General features: G+C 40.2%; 1 protein-coding gene across 1 annotated transcript; it reads right to left on the reverse strand.

Moving 5' to 3' along the window:
* Positions 1–384: 384 nt before the first annotated feature.
* On the reverse strand, positions 385–1,042 carry LOC112858671 (large ribosomal subunit protein eL14-like). Its single transcript, XM_086702841.1, is given in 2 exon segments — positions 385–555; positions 557–1,042. Coding segments are annotated over 2 exon segments (657 nt in total).
* Between the last annotated feature and the right edge of the window lie 23,308 nt (positions 1,043–24,350).

Consider the following 24,350-nt stretch of genomic DNA (forward strand, 5'->3'; position numbering starts at 1 on the left):
CTGCTTCTGATTCTGTGTCTCCCTCTCTCTCTCTGCCCTCCCCCATTCATGCTCTGTTACTGTCTCTCAAAAATGAATGTTAAAAAAATTTTTAAAGTGTACATGTTGATTTCATGCACATATATTACAAAATGATTACCATCATAGCATTAGCTAACACCTCCATCATGTCAAGTAACTACTATTTCTTTTTGCTGTCAGCCATTTATAATCTATCCCCTTAGCAACTTTCAAGTATATAATACAGTACTATTAACTATAATCATGCTGTACATTAGATTCCCCCAAGCTTATTTCCTTTTATAACCAGAAGTTAATACTATTTTAGGAGTTTGGCTTGTGTGTGTCTTTGTGTGTGCATGTGTCAAAAAGAACCTTTATTAGTTATTTATAATCGCCTCTTCTGCTTTTCTGCTTTCTTGCCAGATGCCTTGGAACAGGAGCTTTCTGGGCTTGAGATTTCTGACCCTTCCCAGCTTTTGGAGGCGCTGCCTTCTGGCCTGCAGCTTATGGGGCAGAAATCTTCTGGACTGCAGCCTTCTTGCCTGTAGCGGCAAACTTTTTTTGCTGGAAACTTTGCAGCAACTTCTCCAGCTGCAACCTTAGCAGTGGGTACATTTCTAGGAGAAGATTCCAGGACAGCTGCTTTTGGTAGCTTTCTAACTTCAAGCTTGATTATTCTTTTCCTCCTTTTCTTTGCTTTCATGACTTTATAGTGATCAAAATCTGTCATCTTGGCTTTCCTTTCTCTGGCTTTAATCTTCTTGACCCATCCCATGGCTGCCCATTTCCTACTGGTGTCTGCCTTCTGCCAGGCTTGTCCGACGTACTTTGGGCGGGCACTGTGTGGGAACTTGAGGATGAAGTCAGTGAGCTCCATGCATTTGAAAGGCATAATATATCTCCTTACCTGAATGCAAGGTCCATCAACCAAAGCCCCCTTCTGGTCAATAGCATCTATAATCTGGACCATCCTCCCGGCATGAAGGCCAAAGGAAATGTAGGCCACCTGGCCAACCTCTATAAAACACTTGAACATCATTTTGGTGGCATAGCACAAGAGAGGTTTGGCTTTTTTAGATTTCATGTGTAAGTGACATCACACTATATTTGTCTTTCTCTGACATTTCACTTAACATCATGCCCTCAAGTTTCACCATGTTGTTACAAATGATAGGATTTCCTTTTTTCTCATGGCTGAATAACATTCCATTGATCCCATGGGAGCAGGGTTTGTTCAGAACTTCCACTTGTGTCTTAACCCCACAACCCCACATATATTGTTTTTGGTGTTCAGACTAAAGCTCTTTATAGGGGTTTACTGGACAGAGGACATTGCTCTGGGGATAGATGGAGGGACCCTGAGCCTGGGTGATGGTGCTCCAGTCCTGGCCATGGGTGAAGTGGGTTAGATCTGCCCATGCCTGTGGGTCCACATATGTACAATGGAATGTCATATATACACACCCATTCCCCACATCTCCATCCATTCATCTATTGATGGACACTCAGGTTATTTCCATATCTTGGCTATTGTGAATAATACTGCAATGACCATGGGAAAGCAGATATCTCTTCAAGAACCTGTTTTCATTTACTTTGGGTAAGTGTTGAGAAGTAGGATTGCTAAATCATATAGTATTTCTAGTTCTAATTTTTTGAAAAAACTCCATACTGTTGTCTATAGTTGCTGCATCAATTTATATTCCCATAAATAGTGCACAAGGTTTCTCTTTTCTTCACATTCTTGCCAACACTTGTTCTCTCGTCTTTTTGATAATACAATTCTAACAGATGTGATATCTCAGTGTGGTTTTTATTTGCATTTTTCTGATGACTAGTAATGTTGTACCTTTTCGTGTACCTGTTGCCCATTTGCAGGTCTTTGGAAAAACATGTATTGAATTTCTCTGCCTATTTTTTTTAATGGTATTTTCTTTGTTGTTGAATTATAGGACTTCTTTATTTATTTGGTATATTATCCCCTTATCAGATATATGATTTAAAAGTTTGTAGGTTCATTTTGTAGATACTTTCATTTGCTGTGCAGAAGCTTTTTCAATTGATATAATCCCACTTATTTATTTTGCTTTTGGGATCATAATAAATCATTACCAAGACCAAGGTCAAGAACCTTTTTCATTAGGTCCTCTAGATGATTTACAGTTTCAGTTTTCATTTTTAGGTCTTCAATCCATCTTGAGTGAATTTTTGTGAGTGATATAAGATAATGGCCCATTTTATTCTTCTGCATGTGGTTATCCAATTTTCTCAACATCATTTATTGAAAAGACTATCTTTTCCTCATTAAGTATTCTTGGCTCCCTTTTCTTTTTTTTTTTTTTTTAATTTTTTTTTTTTCAACGTTTATTTATTTTTGGGACAGAGAGAGACAGAGCATGAACGGGGGAGGGGCAGAGAGAGAGGGAGACACAGAATCGGAAACAGGCTCCAGGCTCTGAGCCATCAGCCCAGAGCCTGACGCGGGGCTCGAACTCACGGACCGCGAGATCGTGACCTGGCTGAAGTCGGACGCTTAACCGACTGCGCCACCCAGGCGCCCCGTTGGCTCCCTTTTCAAAGATTATTTGATCACATATGCAAGGGTTTATTTCTAGCCTCTCAATTCTATTCCATTGGTCTGTCTATTTTTATGATGATACCATACTGTTTTGATTACCACAGCCTTGTAGTATAGTTTGAAATCAAGAAGTGTTACACCTCTAGCTTTGATCTTCTCTCTAGATTGTTTTGGCTATTTGGGGTTCTTTTGTGGTTCCATGAAAAATTTAGGATTGTTTTCCTACTTATATAAAAAATGTCATTGGAATTTTGATAGAGAGTGCACTGAAACCATAAATGGCTTTGTATAGTATGGACATTTGAACGATATTAATTCTTCGAATCCATATCTTTTTACTTGTTTGTCTACTTAACCAAACTTTAGTTAGGTTCCTTTGAGCTTTTTTCTCAAGGGATCCTTGACTTTGGCTTGCCTTTACCAAGAATACTGCTGAATCAGTTTAGTAAGAATTACCTACCCTTAATATACAGTCAAGTTCATTATCCCCTACTCTTGATAGCCTCATCCTCTGCTTTTACTTTTATTTGGAGTTCAATCTTTCTACTCCTACTGCAACAGTCTTGAATAAAATCTTCTGTACTGTTAACAAATGTCAGAATAGTTTTTAACTTTTAAGAAAACGATAATAATAAGCCATACAAAATCTTGGTTTTACATCTCTCTGAAGACAGGTTAAGAAACAGTTATCTTTAATGTATGTCACATTCCTTTCTATTTACCAAATGTGAGAGCTCATTTAGCATATTGGTTAAGAAACTTGGTTTAGGTACTGGCTATGTTAACTATGTGACCTTGGGCAAATTTTCAAAACTTTGAGAATTTCCCTTGAAAGAAAAAAAAGAAAAGAAAAGAAATATCCTCTTTCCTCAAATTATAGGAGGAGTGAGGGGTTTGGATTGATTACTGGACTTTTTAGTACAAGAAAGCCTTCTACTGGTATAAGTAAAGTGCAATTTCGTTTATCTGTGGTAACTAATTTATTGTTGGAAGGGTTGTACACAAGGAAAATAGGATATTTTTGTTTTTTTTTTTAAGTTTATTTTCATTTGAGAAAGAGAAAGAGAGCAAGCAGGAGAGGGACAAAGAGAGGGAGACAGAATCCCAAGCAGGCTCCGCACTGCCAGCACAGAGCCTGATGCAGGGTTTGAACCCACAAACCGCAAGATCATGACCTGAGCTTAGGTCAGGAGTCAGATGCTTAACTGACTGAGCCACGCAGGTGCCCTGAATATAGGATATTTTTAAATGAACAGAAAATGGCAGACAACATCTATACAAAGGATACAAGAATTTGTAAGATGAGAAATTATTTCAGGTGGAAATTTGTCCTCAAAATCAACCATCATGTAGACAAAAAAAAACCTTGACGCAGATATTCAAATATTTAGAATATAAAGAGTTCCTTGGGGTCACTCAAGGCCAGAAAGAATCTGTGTCCCAGGCAGTTAGACTACAAAGACCCCAAGTGCAAAGGGATTGAGATAGAGCCCTCACAGGGTATTGCCTCAGCAATGGGGCCGAATTCTATGCAGACTGAAGCCTGTTCCAGTCCCAATTAGCACATATTCAAAACAATCTTCCTAAGCATGAATATCCCAAGTAATGACATCAAAGAACAAAGCCCAACTTTGTTTAAAGGAACACAAAATGCTCAGCAGTTGACAATTTAAAATACACAGTGCTGGTCTCCTACCTAGAGTTACCAGGTACGCAATGGAACAGAAATGCAATTCACCACTAGCAGGGAAATCAACCAATAGACATCTCCCTCCCCCGCCCCCTAGATGAGGGTAGAATTGGTATAGGACTTAAAAACAGGCCAGAGAAGCACACTCGCTATGGTCAAACATAAAAGGAAGTAGCATAAGGAGATAATAGGAAGACACACTTAAATATCAAAGCAGATATATAATTCCCTTAAAATCAGGAATTTGTTGAGAAGTGACATAGGATAGCTGTTAAAGTCATCAACTCAGGAGCCACAGTGCCGGGTTTCTGTTGCCAGCTCTGAAATGACACTTGTGGATCCCTGTTCAAGGTAATTAACATGCCATGCCTCAGTTTCCTTCTCTGTAAAATGAGTATAGTAATAACACTTTCCATCAGGCTTGCTGTGAGGGTGAAAATAGTTCTTATTTGCCAAGAACAGAGGACTTTGCAGGGCACAAACTTTAATGGCTATAAAAATGTTTATGAAATAAAATGAAGACAAATAACCTAGCTTTCCTCCCATGAACACCCAGAAAGCAGGCTCCCTCTCAACTCACCTCCATTTTTATTCTTGAGTTTTCTCTGTAGCCAAAGGACCTGCAGGAGTTCAGAAGAGTCAGGAGGTCCCGGAGTGTTGAAATTTGCTCACAGTTCTGTGCTTCTAGCAGTCTTTGAAGCTGATGGGAGGTGCAGCCACTCTTAAAGGTAATGGATGTGATTGCTCCTGCGCTATCCCCCACTAGCACTCTCATCAAGCTGGCTCATATTCCTCACCCAGTCTCTGGGAGTCACCCAATTCATAGAGACCTTCCCAAACAGCAACATCTCAAAGAGGTGCCTCCCTGTTATTCTGTCTTCAACCTTCACTAACACTTTCTACAGGTCAATATAACTTAGTAAAGTGTAGCTCCCCCACTAGTTTATAAACTCAGCAAAATCATGGAGCTTGCCTACAAGTGAATTCAGCTGTAAAACAGCTTCCCAGCTCTGATTCTACAAAGGAATCAGCTGGAAGGCATTTCAAAGGCCAACCCCAGTGATTCAGATTTAATTATTTTGGGTTGGGTCCCAGGCATTTGTGTTTTGAAAAACTCCTTCCATGATTCCAACATGCAGCCTGGGTTGAGATCTGCTGCCTTAGAGGAACAGTGTGTACTTTGCCATGAGCTCTACCTGACTGCAGGGGCCTCCCCTGTCCATTGTCACCTCACTATGCTCCAGGCAGGTGGAGACTGTTGTCACTGTGAGCCACACCCAGGCTACAGATTAGAACTGCCTGAAGACTGTTTTGACTATCCTGGTACCTGCAGTTTTCCAGAGATTTTCACTTGAGGATATAGTTTGGGAACCAATTATCAGGAGTACTGAATGTTTCTAATACGTGACCAAAGTGGAGACGCTCCTCTTAAAAAGGGTCTCATGGGCAGGAGACTTTCTTTTGCTTCCTGACGAAAGGATAGTAGTTTTCAAGAATCTCTTGGGGCCTAGGATAAGCGACTGGGGCCTGATCTAAGAAAGCCTTCCTGAGATTTGGGTTCAATTCAAGAGGGGCATGCGGATTTAAAGAAAGTAATTTCACACAATTCTAGGGCTGTTTGTCTTTCTAAAGATGAGGAAATTGAGTATTAAGTTTTAAATCTTAGGGGAAATCTTCTAATTTAGGGGAAACGTTCAATGTTTCTTTGTCAAACAATCTATAAAATCTGTTGGATAAATTTTGAAATGAGAAGGGAAACGGTAGAATCTTGGGAGGAAAAGTTTTTGAAGTTGGTGGAAGTGTAAAGTGATACTGGATGTTCTTGTGTGAAGGAAATTCACAGGTCAAAAATATGGGTGACTGCAAGGGTTGGTGATAATTTCTGATGTGCCAAGGAAGTGACTAAGAAGTATTTTATTTTCCAAGGTGAAAATGGAGTCTTTCCAGCTTTCTGAGTGACAAAAGAAAAAATAAAGACAATTAAGTATTATGAAATAAGAGAGACTGAGCAAGGAGAAAAGTTGGAGAGAAACTATGGAAGTTTCTACCAAAAAGTATCATGAAAAGCAGAGAAGCCAGGGGAGACATAGCCATAAAGACAAACACACACAGTGATTCTCACTGTAAGAGGAGCCACCTTCCCAGGCTGAAGACAATCAGTGTGCATGCTCACAGGGGGGCGGGGGGGAGGGGGAGAGGAAGAGAGTGTTTAACTGATCAGATTTCAAGAGAGGCCTTTCCATTAAAAATGAGCAAAGCTGTTCACCCTTGTCTATGACTTTCCTCCTCAAGGGTATAAAATATTAGTCCTGTAAAGGGAAGTGCATTTCACCATGATTTAGAGCTGCTTGCATTTTTGAAGATGTGAAAGGGAACTTGTAAGCGATAGAAAATCACCAATTTTAAAGCTTTTTTTTTTTTTTGTTACCAACATGCAATAAAACTTAGGAAAATGCGCACAGACGATATTTTTGGGATGAAAGGGAATCTAGAAGGAATGGAGGAATGTGGGTAAGAGTGATTAAGGTTTCTGTGTGTATGTAATGACATCAGTGTTCCTGGGTGGGAATAGACATCAACAAAAAAGAGGTTTGAGGAAAAGTCCAAAATCATGGGTATGAATGGGATCAGAGGGGGAATTTCTGCTAAACCCTAGAACTAGTAGTGCTATGTCCGTAGATAATAGGGAATCACTACAGGCTTTTTAGTAGCAATATTTTAGGGAGAACATCAAGGCTTCAGGAAACATGAGTTTGGAGTAGAGAGAAAATGGCATATTGGGACAGTTTATGACACTCTTAGCCAAACTGAGAGGAAATACTGGATGGAGAGGGTAAGATAGGAGAGTGGAGAACAGAGGAGTGATTGACACATTTCTTGGCAGTGAGTATATCGGTATAGAGGGAATTGGAGGCTCCAGGAACAGAAACTGGCCCTAATGCCTAGGAACTGGCCACCACCCAGAGTGGATGCTGGACATCAAGGCCCTGGTTTTTAATATAAGTACTATGTCCCAGCATCCTCACTTGATCTGTGATCCTGGACACACATCCTATCTTTTATTTGAATCTTGGTATCTTCCACTGAAAAGTGGGAGGGGGTGGGGGATGGGTAAACCAACTAATTCTGGACAACAGTCCTTTAGATTAATTCAAGGATTGGGACTTTGATTGGATATGCCAAATCCCTTCAGCTATTCCTAAACTAATGTTTGAGTGGATAACTGGGAGAGGGTGTGTTTGACTTCAACTAGAAGTGCAGGAATTCAAAGCATTCTTGGCCCCATACTCTCAACTAAATAAAAGATTGTCTCATTTGTGCAAATGCACATTCTTGACTTCTGAGTTTTCTTTGCATTTAACTGGAAGCTTCTAAGAGCTTCCAGTTAAACAGGAAGTGCTGAAACCCCAGTCTCTATAAAACAGTGGAATTAGCTGAGTTTTCTTCACTCTGGTATCAAAACCATTCTTTCATTAAGGGTCTTTGCCATGGACAATAGCAATAGCATCCTCAGGGGCAACCCCAAATATATTGTTTTTGGTGTTCAGACTAAAGCTCTTTATAGGGGTTTACTGGACAGAGGACATTGCTCCGGGGATAGATGGAGGGACTCTGAGCCTGGGTGGTGGTGCTCTAGTCCTGGCCGTCGATAAAGGTTGGTTAGATGTCCCATGCCTGTGAGTCCTAGCTGTGACCCTCTGTGTGGGGTTTAACACACAAGTGGTAGTTCTGAACCAACTCTGTCCTCAGCTGCAAATATTTATTTCTACCTCAGCAAAGATAATGGGGGCCCTTTAGTGACCCACCAGCCACCTAAGTTCTCACAAAGCTTCTATTCTCCATGGGTAAGCAATATTACACAAGAGCCTGCAATACTAGTTATTTCAGTCATTGTTAGAAAAGTGAAAATAAGGTTGTACATGTGTATGTAGCTGATAAAATTGTTCATGAGAAAGATTTGTGAAATTGGGATCTTCACAAGACAGAAGTAAAATACTTTTTTATAAACTTAAGAAATGTAGATAAACAGGTATCAGAGACACAATATATCTAAATTGTTTGCCTTATATGTTATATATTCACATCACCCAACAAGTGGTTGCTGAGGTTAAGAAGCATCAGCTGCAATCTCACAAGAAGTGAACCAAGGCCCAGGAACATTAAATAATGGGGCTCTGCTCACACAGCCCAAGAATACTGACAGCAGGATTTCACTCTACTGATTCTTTTATCCACAAGTTTACTGTATGGTTAATGACCCTCCAGACAATAATTTTGGGGAAAGGGTATGAGAAGGGTGACAGATCCTAGGTCATCAGGAAGCTGAGCTCCCTTCCTGTCTGTTGGCCTCTCTCTATATATTTGGGTCCTATCCAAGCCCTGGCCAATAGCAGAACCGGGGAGTCCTCAAGTTCAATTCCACATTTTGTTCATTCCATTGGTATTGTGAAGAGAAGGACTCATGAAATCCCTTGTCTCCCAAGTGGAACTGGGATCCAGGTTGAAATTTTCAGTTTAGGATCTGGATCAGAGACAGGGTGGGTGACTGCAACTGGGGATGGAGTCTACAGAGAGAAAGGCAGGGTTCAAGGTGCAGGGCTCTCATCCAGAGCATGTAGGGTGAGGGGGGTGGAGAATAGAAATAAGTAAAGAAGCAAACCAAACCAAAACAAAATCCTGGGAAATGGCAAAGTGGGAAATGACAAATAAGAGTATAATGGACGTAAGAAAAAAATTTTTTAATTTTATCTTTTATTTTTTAAAATTTACATCCAAATTAGTTAGCATATAGTGAAACAATGATTTCAGGAGTAGATTCCTTAATGCTCCTTACCCATTTGGCCCATCCCTCCTCCCACAACCCCTCCAGCCACCCTCAGTTTGTTCTCCATATTTATGAGTCTCTTCTGTTTTGTCCCCCTCCCTGTTTTTATATTATTTTTGTTTCTCATCCCTTATGTTCATCTGTTTTGTCTCTTAAAGTCCTCATATGAGTTAGGTCATATGATTTTTGTCTTTCTCTGACTAATTTCACTTAGCATAATACCCTCCAGTTCCATCCACATAGTTGCAAATGGAAAGATTTCATTCTTTTTGATTGGTGAGTAATGCTTCATTGTGTATATATATACATTGTATATATACAATGTATATATATAGTATATATATTGTATATATATTGTATATATATATATTGTATATATATTGTATATATATATTGTATATATACATTGTATATATATATATATGTGCCACATCTTTTTTTTTTTTAATTTTTTTTTTTTTTTGAACGTTTATTTATTTTTGGGACAGAGAGAGACAGAGCATGAACGGGGGAGGGACAGAGAGGGAGACACAGAATCGGAAACAGGCTCCAGGCTCCGAGCCATCCGCCCAGAGCCTGACGCGGGGCTCGAACTCCCGGACCGCGAGATCGTGACCTGGCTGAAGTCGGACGCTTAACCGACTGTGCCACCCAGGCGCCCCTATGCCACATCTTCTTTAGCCATTCATCCATTGATGGACATTTGGGCTCTTTCCACACTTTGGCTATTGTTGATAGTGCGGCTATAAACATGGGGGTACATGTGTCCCTTCGAAACAGCACACCTGTATCCCGTGCATAAATGCCTAGTAGTGCAATTGCTGGGTCATAGGTAGTTCTATTTTTAGTTTTTTGAGGAAACTTCATAATGTTTTCCAGAGTGGCTGCACCAGCTTGCATTGCCACAAACAATGCAAAAAAGATCCTCTCTCTACGCATCCTCGCCAACATCTGTTGTTGCCTGAGTTGTTAATGTTAGCCATTCTGACAGGTGTAAGGTGGTATCTCATCGTGGTTTTGATTTGTATTTCCCTGATGATGAATGATGTTGAGCATTTTTTCATGTGTCGCTTGGCCACCTGGATGTCTTCCTTGGAGAAGTGTCATGTCTTTTGCCCATTTATTCACTGGATTATTTGTTTTTGGGTGTTGAGTTTGATAAGTTCTTTATCGATTTTGGATACTAACCCTTTATCTGATATGTCATTTGCAAATATCTTCTCCCATTCTGTCAGTTGCCTTTTAGTTTTGCTGATTGTTTCCTTTTCTGTGCAGAAGCTTTTTATTTTGATGAGGTCCCAGTAGTTCATTTTTGCTTTTGTTTCCCTTGCTTCCGGAGACGCGTTGAGTAAGAAGTTGCTGTGGGCAAGATCAAAGAGGTTTTTGCCTGCTTTCTCCTTGAGGATTTTGATGGCTTCCTGTCTTACATTGAGGTCTTTCATCCATTTTGAGTTTAGTTTTGTGTATGGTGTCATAAAGTGGTCCAGGTTCATTCTTTTGCATGTTGCTGTCGAGTTTTCCCAGCACCACTTGCTGAAGAGACTGTCTTTATTCTATTGGATATTCTTCCCTGCTTTGTCAAAGTTAGTTGGCCATATATGTTTGTTGGTCCGTTTCTGGGCTCTCTATTCTGTTTCATTGATTTGAGTGTCTGCTCTTGTGCCAGTACCATACTGTCTTGATGATTACAGCTTTTTTTTTTTTTAATATATGAAATTTATTGTCAAATTGGTTTCCATAAAACACCCAGTGCTCATCCCAAAAGGTGCCCTCCTCAATACCCATCACCCACCTTCCCCTCCCTCCCACCCCCCATCAACCCTCAGTTTGTTCTCAGTTTTTAGCAGTCTCTTATGCTTTGGCTCTCTCCCACTCTAACCTCTTTTTTTTTTTCCTTCCCCCCCCCCCCCCCACCATGGGTTTCTGTTAAGTTTCTCAGGATCCACATAAGAGTGAAACAATATGGTATCTGTCTTTCTCTGTATGGCTTATTTCACTTAGCATCACACTCTCCAGTTCCATCCACGTTGCTACAAAAGGCCATATTTCATTTTTTCTCATTGCCACGTAGTATTCCATTGTGTATATAAACCACAATTTCTTTATCTATTCGTCAGTTGATGGACATTTAGGCTCTTTCCATAATTTGGCTATTGTTGAGAGTGCTGCTATAAACATTAAGGTACAAGTGCCCCTATGCATCAGTACTCCTGTATCCCTTGGATAAATTCCTAGCAGTGCTATTGCTGGGTCATAGGGTAGGTCTAGTTTTAATTTTCTGAGGAACCTCCACACTGCTTTCCAGAGCGGCTGCACCAATTTGCATTCCCACCAACAGTGCAAGAGGGTTCCCGTTTCTCCACATCCTCTCCAGCATCTATAGTCTCCTGATTTGTTCATTTTGGCCACTCTGACTGGCGTGAGGTGATATCTGAGTGTGGTTTTGATTTGTATTTCCCTGATAAGGAGCGACGCTGAACATCTTTTCATGTGCCTGTTGGCCATCCAGATGTCTTCTTTAGAGAAGTGTCTATTCATGTTTTATGCCCATTTCTTCACTGGGTTATTTGTTTTTCGGGTGTGGAGTTCGGTGAGTTCTTTATAGATTTTGGATACTAGCCCTTTGTCCGATATGTCATTTGCAAATATCTTTTCCCATTCCGTTGGTTGCCTTTTAGTTTTGTTGGTTGTTTCCTTTGCTGTGCAGAAGCTTTTTATCTTCATAAGGTCCCAGTAATTCACTTTTGCTTTTAATTCCCTTGCCTTTGGGGATGTGTCGAGTAAGAGATTGCTACGGCTGAGGTCAGAGAGGTCTTTTCCTGCTTTCTCCTCTAAGGTTTTGATGGTTTCCTGTCTCACATTCAGGTCCTTTATCCATTTTGAGTTTATTTTTGTGAATGGTGTGAGAAAGTGGTCTAGTTTCAACCTTCTGCATGTTGCTGTCCAGTTCTCCCAGCACCATTTGTTAAAGAGACTGTCTTTTTTCCATTGGATGTTCTTTCCTGCTTTGTCAAAGATGAGTTGGCCATACGTTTGTGGGTCTAGTTCTGGGGTTTCTATTCTATTCCATTGGTCTATGTGTCTGTTTTTGTGCCAATACCATGCTGTCTTGATGATGACAGCTTTGAAGTAGAGGCTAAAGTCTGGGATTGTGATGCCTCCTGCTTTGGTCTTCTTCTTCAAAATTACTTTGGCTATTCGGGGCCTTTTATGGTTCCATATGAATTTTAGGATTGCTTGTTCTAGTTTCGAGAAGAATGCTGGTGCAATTTTGATTGGGATTGCATTGAATGTGTAGATAGCTTTGGGTAGTATTGACATTTTGACAATATTTATTCTTCCAAACCATGAGCAGGGAATGTCTTTCCATTTCTTTTTTTTTTTTTTTTTTTTCAACGTTTATTTATTTTTGGGACAGAGAAAGACAGAGCATGAACGGGGGAGGGGCAGAGATAGAGGGAGACACAGAATCGGAAACAGGCTCCAGGCTCTGAGCCATCAGCCCAGAGCCTGACGCGGGGCTCGAACTCACGGACCGCGAGATCGTGACCTGGCTGAAGTCGGACGCTTAACCGACTGCGCCACCCAGGTGCCCCTCCATTTCTTTATATCTTCTTCAATTTCCTTCATAAGATTTCTATAGTTTTCAGCATACAGATCTTTTACATCTTTGGTTAGATTTATTCCTAGGTATTTTATGCTTCTTGGTGCAATTGTGAATGGGATCAGTTTCTTTATTTGTCTTTCTGTTGCTTCATTGTTAGTGTATAAGAATGCAACTGATTTCTGTACATTGATTTTGTATCCTGCAACTTTGCAGAATTCATGTATCAGTTCTAGCAGACTTTTGGTGGAGTCTATCATATTTTCCGTGTATAATATCATGTCATCTGCAAAAAGCGAAAGCTTGACTTCATCTTTGCCAATTTGGATGCCTTTGATTTCCTTTTGCTGTCTGATTGCTGATGCTAGAACTTCCAGCACTATGTTAAACAACAGCGGTGAGAGTGGGCATCCCTGTCGTGTTCCTGATCTCAGGGAAAAAGCTCTCAGTTTTTCCCCGTTGAGGATGATGTTAGCTGTGGGCTTTTCATAAATGGCTTTTATGATCTTTAAGTATGTTCCTTCTATCCCGACTTTCTCAAGGGTTTTTATTAAGAAAGGGTGCTGGATTTTGTCAAAGGCCTTTTCTGCATCGATTGACAGGATCATATGATTCTTCTCTTTTTTTTTTGTTAATGTGATGTATCACGTTGATTGATTTGCGAATGTTGAACCAGCCCTGCATCCCAGGAATGAATCCCACTTGATCATGGTGAATCATTCTTTTTATATGCCGTTGAATTCGATTTGCTAGTATCTTCTTGAGAATTTTGGCATCCATATTCATCAGGGATATTGGCCTGTAGTTCTCTTTGTTTACTGGGTCTCTGTCTGCTTTAGGAATCAAAGTAATACTGGCTTCATAGAATGAGTCTGGAAGTTTTCCTTCCCTTTCTATTTCTTGGAATAGCTTGAGAAGGATAGGTATTATCTCTGCTTTAAATGTCTGGTAGAACTCCCCTGGGAAGCCATCTGGTCCTGGACTCTTATTTGTTGGGAGATTTTTGATAACCGATTCAATTTCTTCGCTGGTGATGGGTCTGTTCAAGCTTTCTCTTTCCTCCTGATTGAGTTTTGGAAGAGTGTGGGTGTTCAGGAATTTGTCCATTTCTTCCAGGTTGTCCAATTTGTTGGCATATAATTTTTCATAGTATTCCCTGATAATTGTTTGTATCTCTGAGGGATTGGTTGTAATAAATCCATTTTCATTCATGATTTTATGTATTTGGGTCATCTCCCTTTTCTTTTTGAGAAGCCTGGCTAGAGGTTTGTCAATTTTGTTTATTTTTTCAAAAAACCAACTCTTGGTTTCGTTGATCTGCTCTACAGTTTTTTTCGATTCTATATTGTTTATTTCTGCTCTGATCTTTATTATTTCTCTTCTTCTGCTGGGTTTAGGCTGCCTTTGCTGTTCTGCTTCTAGTTCCTTTAGGTGTGCTGTTAGATTTTGTATTTGGGATTTTTCTTGTTTCTTGAGATAGGCCTGGATTGCAATGTATTTTCCTCTCAGGACTGCCTTCACTGCGTCCCAAAGCGTTTGGATTGTTGTATTTTCATTTTCGTTTGTTTCCATATATTTTTTAATTTCTTCTCTAATTGCCTGGTTGACCCACTCATTCGTTAGTAGGGTGTTCTTTAACCTCCATGCTTTTGGAGGTTTTCCAGACTTTTTCCTGTGGTTGATTTCAAGCTTCATAGCATTGTGGTCTGAAAGTATGCATGGTATGATTTCAATTCTTGTAAACTTATGAAGGGCTGTTTTGTGACCCAGTATATGATCTATCTTGGAGAATGTTCCATGTGTACTCAAGAAGACAGTATATTCTGTTGCTTTGGGATGCAGAGTTCTAAATATATCTGTCAAGTCCATCTGATCCAATGTCTCATTCAGGGCCCTTGTTTCTTTATTGACCATGTGTCTAGATGATCTATCCATTTCTGTAAGTGGGGTGTTAAAGTCCCGTGCAATTACCACATTCTTATCAATAAGGTTGCTTATGTTTATGAGTAATTGTTTTATATATTTGGGGGCTCCGGTATTTGGCGCATAGACATTTATAATTGTTAGCTCTTCCTGATGGATAGACCCTGTAATTATTATATAATGCCCTTCTTCATCTCTTGTTACAGCCTTTAATTTAAAGTCTAGTTTGTCTGATATAAGTATGGCTACTCCAGCTTTCTTTTGGCTTCCAGTAGCATGATAAATAGTTCTCCATCCCCTCACTCTCAATCTAAAGGTGTCCTCAGGTCTAAAATGAGTCTCTTGTAGACAGCAAATAGATGGGTCTTATTTTTTTATCCATTCTGATACCCTATGTCTTTTGGTTGGCGCATTTAATCCATTTACATTCAGTGTTATTATAGAAAGATACGGGTTTAGAGTCATTGTGATGTCTGTATGTTTTATGCTTGTAGTGATGTCTCTGGTACTTTGTCTCACAGGTCCCCCTTAGGATCTCTTGTAGGGCTGGTTTAGTGGTGACAAATTCCTTCAGTTTTTGTTTGTTTGGGAAGACCTTTATCTCTCCTTCTATTCTAAATGACAGACTTGCTAGATAAAGGATTCTCGGCTGCATATTTTTTCTGTCTAGCACACTGAATATCTCGTGCCAATTTTTCTGGCCTGCCAAGTTTCAAAAGAGAGATCAGTCACGAGTCTTATAGGTCTCCCTTTATTTGTGAGGGCACGTTTATCCCTTGCTGCTTTCAGGATTTTCTCTGTATCCTTGTATTTTGCCAGTTTCACTATGATATGTCGTGCAGAAGATCGATTCAAGTTACGTCTGAAGGGAGTTCTCTGTGCCTCTTGGATTTCAGTGCCTTTTTCCTTCCCCAGTTCAGGGAAGTTCTCAGCTATTATTTCTTCAAGTACCCCTTCAGCACCTTTCCCTCTCTCTTCCTCCTCTGGGATACCAATTATGCGTATATTATTTCTTTTTAGTGTATCACTTAGTTCTCTAATTTTCCCCTCATACTCCTGGATTTTTTTATCTCTCTTTTTCTCAGCTTCCTCTTTTTCCATAACTTTATCTTCTAGTTCACCTATTCTCTCCTCTGCCTCTTCAATCCGAGCCGTGGTGGTTTCCATTTTGTTATGCATTTCGTTTAAAGCGTTTTTCAGCTCCTCGTGACTGTTCCTTAGTCCCTTGATCTCTGTAGCAAGAGATTCTCTGCTGTCAGCTATAGTGTTTTCAAGCCCAGCGATTAATTTTATGACTATTATTCTAAATTCACTTTCTGTTATATTATTTAAATCCTTTTTGATCAGCTCATTAGCTGTTGTTATTTCCTGGAGATTCTTCTGAGGGGAATTCTTCCGTTTGGTCATTTTGGATAGTCCCTGGAGTGGTGAGGACCTGCAGGGCACTTCCCCTGTGCTGTGGTGTATAACTGGAGTTGGTGGGCGGGGCCGCAGTCCGACCTGATGTCTGCCCCCAGCCCACCGCTGTGTCCACAGTCAGACTGGTGTGTGCCTTTTTCTTCCCCTCTCCTAGGGGCAGGATTCACTGTGGGGTGGCATGGCCCGTCTGGGCTACTTGCACACTGCCAGGCTTGTGATGCTGGGGATCTGGCGTATTAGCTGGGGTGGGTAGGCAAGGTGCCCGGGTGCAGGAGGGGCAGGCTTAGCTCGCTTCTCCTTAGGTGATCCACTTCAGGAGGGGCCCTGTGGCAGCAGGAGGGAGTCAGATCCGCTGCCGGAGGTTTGGCTCCGCAGAGGCACAGAGTTGGGTGTTTGCGCATAGCGAGCAATTTCCCTGGCAGGAACTGGTTCCCTTTGGGATTTTGGCTGGGGGATGGGCGGGGGAGATGGCGCTGGAGAGTGCCTTTGTTCCCCACCAAACTGAGCTCTGTCATCCGGGGGTTCAGCAGCTCTCCCTCCCTTTGTCCTGCAGCCTTCCCGCTTTCTGAGCAGAGCTGTTAACTTATGACCTCCCAGACGCTAAGTCACGCTTGCTGTCGGAACACAGTCTGTGAGGCCCCTCCGCTTTTGCCAGCCAGACTCGGGGGCTCTGCTTGGCCAGCGAGCCGCCCCTCCGCCCCGGCTCCCTCCCGCCAGTCTGTGGAGCGCGCACTGCCTCGCTGCCCTTCCTACCCTCTTCCGTGGGCCTCTCGTCTGCGCTTGGCTCCAGAGACTCCGTTCTACCAGTCTTCTGGCGGTTTTCTCGGTTATTTAGGCAGGTGTAGGTGGAATCTAAGTGACCAGCAGGACGCGAGGTGAGCCCAGCGTCCTCCTACGCCGCCATCTTCCCGACATCCTCCAATTACAGCTTTGTAGTAGAGTTTGAAGTCTGGGATTGTGATGCCTCCTGCTTTGGTATTCGTTTTCAAGATTACTTTGGCTGTTCGAAGTTTTTTCTGGTTCCATACAAATTTTAGGATTATTTGTTCTAGCTCTGTGAAGAATGCTGGTGTTATTTTGATAGGGATTGCATTGAATATGTACATTGCTTTGGGTAGTGTTGACATTTTAACAATATTTGTTCTTCCTATCCAGGTGCATGGAATCTTTTTCCATTTTTTTGTGTGTGTCTTCTTCAATTTCTGTCATAAGCTTTCTATAGTTTTCAGTCTATAGAATTTTCACCTCTGGTTAGATTTATTCCTAGGTATTTTATGGTTTTTTGTGCAACTGTAAATGGGATAGATTCCTTGATTTCTCTTTCTGTTGCTTCATTGTTGGTGTATAAGAATGCAACCGATTTCTGTGTGTTGATTTTACATCCTGCAACTTTGTGGAATTCATGAATCAGTTCTAGCAGGTTTTTTTGTGGAATCTTTAGGGTTTTCCATATAGAGTATCATGTCATCTGTGAAGAGTGGAAGTTTGACCTCCTCCTGGGCTGATTTGGATGCCTTTTATTTCTTTGTGTTGTCTGATTGCAGAGGCTAAGATTTCCAATACCATGTTGAATAACAGTGGTGACAGTGGACATCCCTGTCTTGTTCCTGACCTTAGGGGGAAGCTCTCAGTCTTTCCCCATTGAGGATGTTATTAGCATTGGGTCACTTGTATATGGCTTTTATGATCTCGAGGTATGCTCCTTCTATCCCTACTTTCTTGTGGGTTTTTATCAAGAAAGGATGCTGTGTTTTGTCAAATGCTTTCTCTGCATCTATTGAGAGGATATGGTTCTTGTCCTTTCTTTTATTGATATGATGAATCATATTAATTGTTTTGGAGATACTGAACCAGCCCTGCATCGCAGGTATAAATCCCACTTGGTCGTGGTGAATAATTTTTTTACTGTAGTGTTGGATCTGGTTGGCTAATGTCTTGTTGAAGATTTTTGCATCCATGTTCATCAGGTAAATTGGTCTATAGTTCTCCTTTTTAGTGGGGTCTCTGTCCGGTTTTGGAATCAAGGTAATGCTGTCTTCATAGAAAGAGTTTGGAAGTTTTCCATCCATTTCTATTTTTTGGAACAATTTCAAGAGAATAGGTGTTAACTCTTCCTTAAATGTTTGGTAAAATTCCCCTGGAAAGCCATCTGGCCCTGGACTCTGGTTTTTTGGCAGATTTTTGACTACTAATTCGATTTCCTTACTGGTTATGGGTCTGTTCAAATTTTCTATTTCTTCCTGTTTCAGTTTTGGTAGTGCATATGTTTCTAGGAATTTGTCCATTCTTCCAGATTGCCCATTTTATTGGCATATAATTGCTCATAATATTCTCTTATTGTTCTTTTTATTTCTGTTGTGTTGGTTGTGATCTCTCCTCTTTCATCCTTGATTTTATTTATTTGGGTCCTTTCCTTTTTCTTTTTGATCAAACTAGTGGTTTATCAATTTTGTTAATTCTTTCAAAGAACCAGCTTCTGGTTTTATTGATCTGTTCTACTGGGTTTGTTTGCTTGTTTGTTTGTTTGGAAAGCATTAATTTCTGCTCTAATCTTTCTTATTGCCTATCTTCTGCTGTTTTGGGGTTTTATTTGCTGTTCTTTTTCCAACTCCTTAAGGTGTAAGGTTAGGTTGTGTATCTGAGATCTTTCTTCCTTCTTTAGGAAGGCCTGGATTGCTATATACTTTCCTCTTATGACAGCTGTTGCTGTGTCCCAGAGGTTTCGGGTTGTGATGTTATCATTTTCATTGACTTCCATATAGTTTTTAATTTCCTCTTTAACTATTTGGTTAGCCCATTCATTATTTGGTAGGATGTTCTTCAGTCTCCAAGTATTTGTTACCTTTCCAAATCTTTTCTTGTGGTTGATTTCGAGTTTCATAGTGTTGTGGTCTGAAAATATGCATGGTATGATCTCGATCTTTTTGTACTTAGGGCTGATTTGTGTCCCAATATAGGTCTATTCTGGAGAATGTTTCATGTGCACTGGAGAAGAAAGTATATTCCACTGCTTTAGGATGAAATGTTCTGAATATATCTGTTAAGGCCATCTGGTCCAATGTGTCATTCAAAGCCATTGTTTCCTTGTTGATTTTTTTATTACATTATCTGTCCATTGCTGTGAGTGGGGTGTTGAAGTCTCCTACTATTATGGTATTACTATCCATGAGTTTCTTTATGTTTGTGATTAATTGATTTGTATATTTGGGTGCTTTCACATTTGGAACATAAATGTTTACAATTGTTAGGTCTTCTTGGTCTATAGACCCCTTGGTTATGATATAATGCCTTTCTGCATCTCTTGATACAGTCTATTTTGAAGTCTAGATTGTCTGGTATAAGTATGGCTACTCCGGCTTTCTTTTGTTGACCATTAGCATGATATATTGTTCTCCATCCTCTTATTTTCAATCTAAAGGTGTCTTTAGGTCTAAAGTGGGTCTCTTGTAAACAGCATATAGATGGGTCTTGTTTTCTTATCCATTCTGTTACCCTATGTCTTTTGATTGGAGCATTGAGTCCATTGATGTTTAAAGTGAGTAGTGAAATATATGAATTTATTGCCATTATGATACTTGTAGAGTTGGAGTTTCTGGTGGTGTCCTCTGGTCCTTTCTACTCTTTTTATTTATTTATTTATTTTTGGTGTTTATTTATTTGGGTTTTTTTTTTTCTTTCATCTTTTCTCCCATGAGAAAGTCCCCCTTAAAATTTCTTACAGTGATGGTTTAGTGGTCACAAACTGCTTTAATTTTTTTTTTTTTTTTTTTGGGAAACATTTTATCTCTCCTTCTATTTTGAATGACAGCCTTGTCGGTTAAAGAATTTTTGGCTGCATATTTTTCTGATTCAGCACACTGAATATTTCCTGCCACCCCTTTCTGGCCTGTCAAGTTACTGTGGATAGGTCTGCTGCAAACCTGATCTGTATTCCCTTGAAGGTTAGGGACTTTTTTCCCCTTGCTGCTTTCATGATTCTCTCCTTGCCTGAGTATTTTGTGAATTTGACTATGATATGCCTTGTTGATGGTCGGTTTTTGTTGAATCTAATGGGGGTCCTCAGTGCTTCCTGGATTTTGATGTCTGTGTCTTTCCCCAGGTTATGAAAGTTTTCTGCTATGATTTGCTCACATAACCCTTCTACGGCTATTTCTCTCTCTTTCTCTTCTGGGACCCCTATGATTCTGATGTTGTTTCTTTTTAATGAGTCACTTATTTCTCTAATTCTTAAATCGTGCTCTTTTGCCTTAATCTCTCTCTTTTTTCCTGCTTTGTTATTCTCTTAAGTTTGTCCTCTCTATTGCTGATTCTCTGTTCTGCCTTGTCCATTCTTGCCGCCGCTGCATCCATCCGTGATTGCAGCTCAGTTATAGCATTTTAAATTTCATTCTGGCTATTTTTTTACTCTTTTATCTCTGCAGAAAGGGATTGTAATCTATTTTTGACTCCAGCTAGTATTCTTATTATTGTGATTCTAAATTCTGGTTCAGACATCTTGCTTGTATCTGTGTTGGTTAAATCCCAGGCTGTCGTTTCTTCATGCTCTTTCTTCTGGTGTGCTTTCCTTCATTTTTTCATTTTGAAGGGAGAAAAGGAAATTAAAAATACACACACGCACACACACACACAAATAGAATGGATGATGCTAGATCCTAGGTGTGTTTTGGTCTGGGTGTTGAAAGTAGTATGACAGATAAGAGGAAAAAAAAGGGGGGGGGTAGAAAAATAAAAGGAAATTGTTTCAGAATTTGAAATGATGAATACACTGAAGTAGACTAAAATGAAATAATCGGGGTAAAATAGAATTTGAAAAAAATATACACAAAAGTAAAGAATATAGTAGAAAAAAATTAAAGAAAAATGCTTTTAAGAAAAATTAAAAATAGGTATGAATTTTTTTGTTTTCTGTATTTAAGAAAAAAAGAAATGAAAAAGAGAAAAAAAGAAAAAAAAGAAAAAAGAAAAGAAAAAAGAATACACTGTAGTAGACTAAAATAAAATAATGGGAGTAAGATAGAATTTGAAAAGATTTACGTAAAAGCAAAAAATATAGTAATAAAAATTAAATAAAAATATTTTAAAAAGAAATTGAAAGTAAAAATGAAGTTTTTCTCTTTCTACCTTCAAAAAGAAAAGAAATGAAAAAGAGAAAAAAGAAAAAGAAAGAAAAAAAGGAAATTGAAAATTTGAATAGGTGAGTACACTGAAATAGACTAAAATGAAATGATGGAAGTAAAGTAGAATTTGAAAAAAATTACACAAAAGTAAAAAATATAGTAATAAAAATTAAATAAAAATATTTTTAACAAAATTGAAAACACAAATGAATTTTTTTCTCCTGTATTCAAGAAAAAGAAATGTAAATGAGAAAAAGGAAAAAGGAAAAAAAAGAAAAAAAAACTTGAATAGATGAACCTACTAACAGATTGAAGTAGGACTGAAATTGCTTCGTTTTCCCCTAGAAGTCAGTCTATGTGGCTCTTTATAGTCCATAAATTAAGCTGGCGGTGAGGCTTGTGTTCTTGAAGAGGGAAGTTGGCCCAGTTGGGTGGGGCTCAGTGTAACAGCTCCGCTCTCCAATAGATGGCGCTGCTAGCCTACTGGGGTGGATTGTTGCGGGGCTTGTATGTGCCTATGCGCATGCGTGGGAGCAATGAAAAAAGGCGTCACCCAGCCACCCAGTCTGTTCTCCCGGATTAGCAATTGCGCACCCATCCTCTGTCTTCAGCTTTCCTCTACTCTCCGCTTCTTCACTCTCCGTGACCAGGCCCCAGGCAGTACCTCTCTCCCAAGTTTTGTCTCAGATGCGGCTGTTTTCCCGGCCCCTTACTTCCGAAGGACTGCGGCTTTGACCTGTTCTACCCCTCTGGGGGAGGGTCTCACCAAACAATGGCCGAATGTCAGCTGCACCCAGGAACGCTTGCTGGACCCTGCTGTTGCTGGTGCCCTGAGACTGCGGCCAGGTGCCAACCCGCCCCAGAAAAAGTTCACGAGACAGTGTAGCAGCAGCGTTTATGGAAAAATCACACACCTCTGGCACCAGGCTTCACCCTCAACGACCTTGCCCCAGCACCAGCGAATGTGGCCGTTTTCTGGGATCTGCTGGGACCAGGTGTCTTCGACAGTCTCTACTGAATGTCCTTCCAGCAGTGGAACTGCTTTATCCTGTGTGGCCTGAGAAACTTCCGGACCCCACTCTGTTCCTGGGGATTCGCCCTTCCCACTAGAGCACCACCAGGTATCGAGCTGCGAAGTTGCAGCCTTTACGCTCCCCTTGTTTACAGTCTTAATGGAATTTAAACCCTCTCCTTTCTCCCGTCTCCCTTTTTAGTTTAGTTCCTGCGGCTGTTTCCAATTTTCCACTTTCTCTCCAGCTGCTTTTGGGGAAGGGTGCTTTTCCTGTATGCTCCCCCCTCCTCAGTCTCCGCCCTCGCTCCACCTGCAAAAGTGGTTCCCTACTTTTCACGGCTTCTAACTCCCCAAGTTCAGCTCTTCGTGTCACGTACCTGCTGAATTCTGTGGTTCAGCCTGTGCAGATTGTTGTTAATCCTCCAGTCAGTTTTCTAGGGGTGTAGGATGGTTTAGTGTTGGTCTGGCCGTATTTCATGGACGTGAGACACAAAAAGCTTCCATGCTGTTCTGCCATCATGGCTCCTCCCTCAAGAAAAAATTTAAGGAAGAGACAAAGTAATCTTAGCAATTAAGACTAAATTAGAAGTCAGAGTAGTATGGATTCAACTGTATATAATAGTATAATAAAGGAATTTAGGCAAGGTATGAATATACCAATGACAAAAAAGAGGAAAACAAAATCTTAAATAGCTAAAAAGAATCAGAATAGTGATTTTTTTTTAATTTTTTTTTCAACGTTTTTATTTATTTTTGGGACAGAGGGAGACAGAGCATGAACAGGGGAGGGGCAGAGAGAGAGGGAGACACAGAATCGGAAACAGGCTCCAGGCTCCAAGCCATCAGCCCAGAGCCCGACGCGGGGCTCGAACCCACGGACTGCGAGATCGTGACCTGGCTGAAGTCGGACTTTCAACCGACTGCGCCACGCAGGCGCCCCCAGAATAGTGATTTTTAATGAAGAAAGGAAACAACATCCAACATAGACACACTTGAATTCTGCACAGAAGAAAACACAATGCAATAGAATTAATATTTAAAACTATTCTCCAAGAAACTCTGTGTAAATAAAAGACTCACAATGACATATAAAAGACGACCTGAGGTACCTGGGAAAGTTGATTCAGATTTGTCATCTTAAAGACATATTATACTAAAAGTATTGATTTCAAAGATAACAAATTTTCCTAGAACATCAATAAAATACAAAACAAGAGTCACTGACATAGAAAAATCATTTTGACCTCAGAATTGTTGGCAATAATATACAAATGAAGATAGCACCATAATAACTTAAACAAACAAAAAAAAAAACTTCAAGGAAAGAAATAGGTGATCCAAGTATTGTAACTCTAGCTAAGCTGTTTTTCAAGTATTAGCGGTATAGAAACACAGATTTAAATACACCAAAACTCAGGGAATATATATCCAAAAGCCCTTTCTGAGTGATATACAAAAAAAGAAAATGGGTGTCATATGTCCAGGAGTGGATTATGAAATTTTTGGCCAAAAAAAAAAAAAAATAATAATAATTAGAGGTACCATTGGATAGATCTAATTGTATATCTAAGAAAGAAAGAGGTGAAGGGATAGAGTTGTTGTTTGTCTTGACATTAAAAAGTAATAATGCTATGAAAAGGAGAACGAGAAGATACAAAAGGAATTAGAATGAACTCAGCAGTGGTCACTTAAATAATAGGCGGAGTCAGTGGCTATAGTTATAAGCTGGTAAATCAAGAACTAGAGACCTAAGTAAGGGGTAGAGGACTAAGGGTATTATTCAAGATGTTATTTAAAAGGTAATATCCAGGGGCGCCTCGGTGGCGCAGTCGGTTAAGCGTCCGACTTCAGCCAGGTCACGATCTCGCGGTCCGGGAGTTCGAGCCCCGCGTCAGGCTCTGGGCTGATGGCTCAGAGCCTGGAGCCTGTTTCCGATTCTGTGTCTCCCTCTCTCTCTCCCTGCCCCTCCCCCGTTCATGCTCTGTCTCTCTCTGTCCCAAAAATAAATAAACGTTGAAAAAAAAAATTTTAAAAGGTAATATCTGGAAGAATATCTGTTATTCATAAATAACAGAATAAACTGAAAAAGAGAAAAGACATTCAGAAAGCAAAAGTATACATAAATACTACACCCAGTTAAGAACAAACATCTCAACCATATCAATCAAATGTACTCAAT

Source organism: Puma concolor, chromosome B1 (assembly GCF_028749965.1).
Source record: "Puma concolor isolate L17-30 chromosome B1, mPumCon1.1.hap2, whole genome shotgun sequence".
Lineage (NCBI taxonomy): Eukaryota > Metazoa > Chordata > Mammalia > Carnivora > Felidae > Puma > Puma concolor.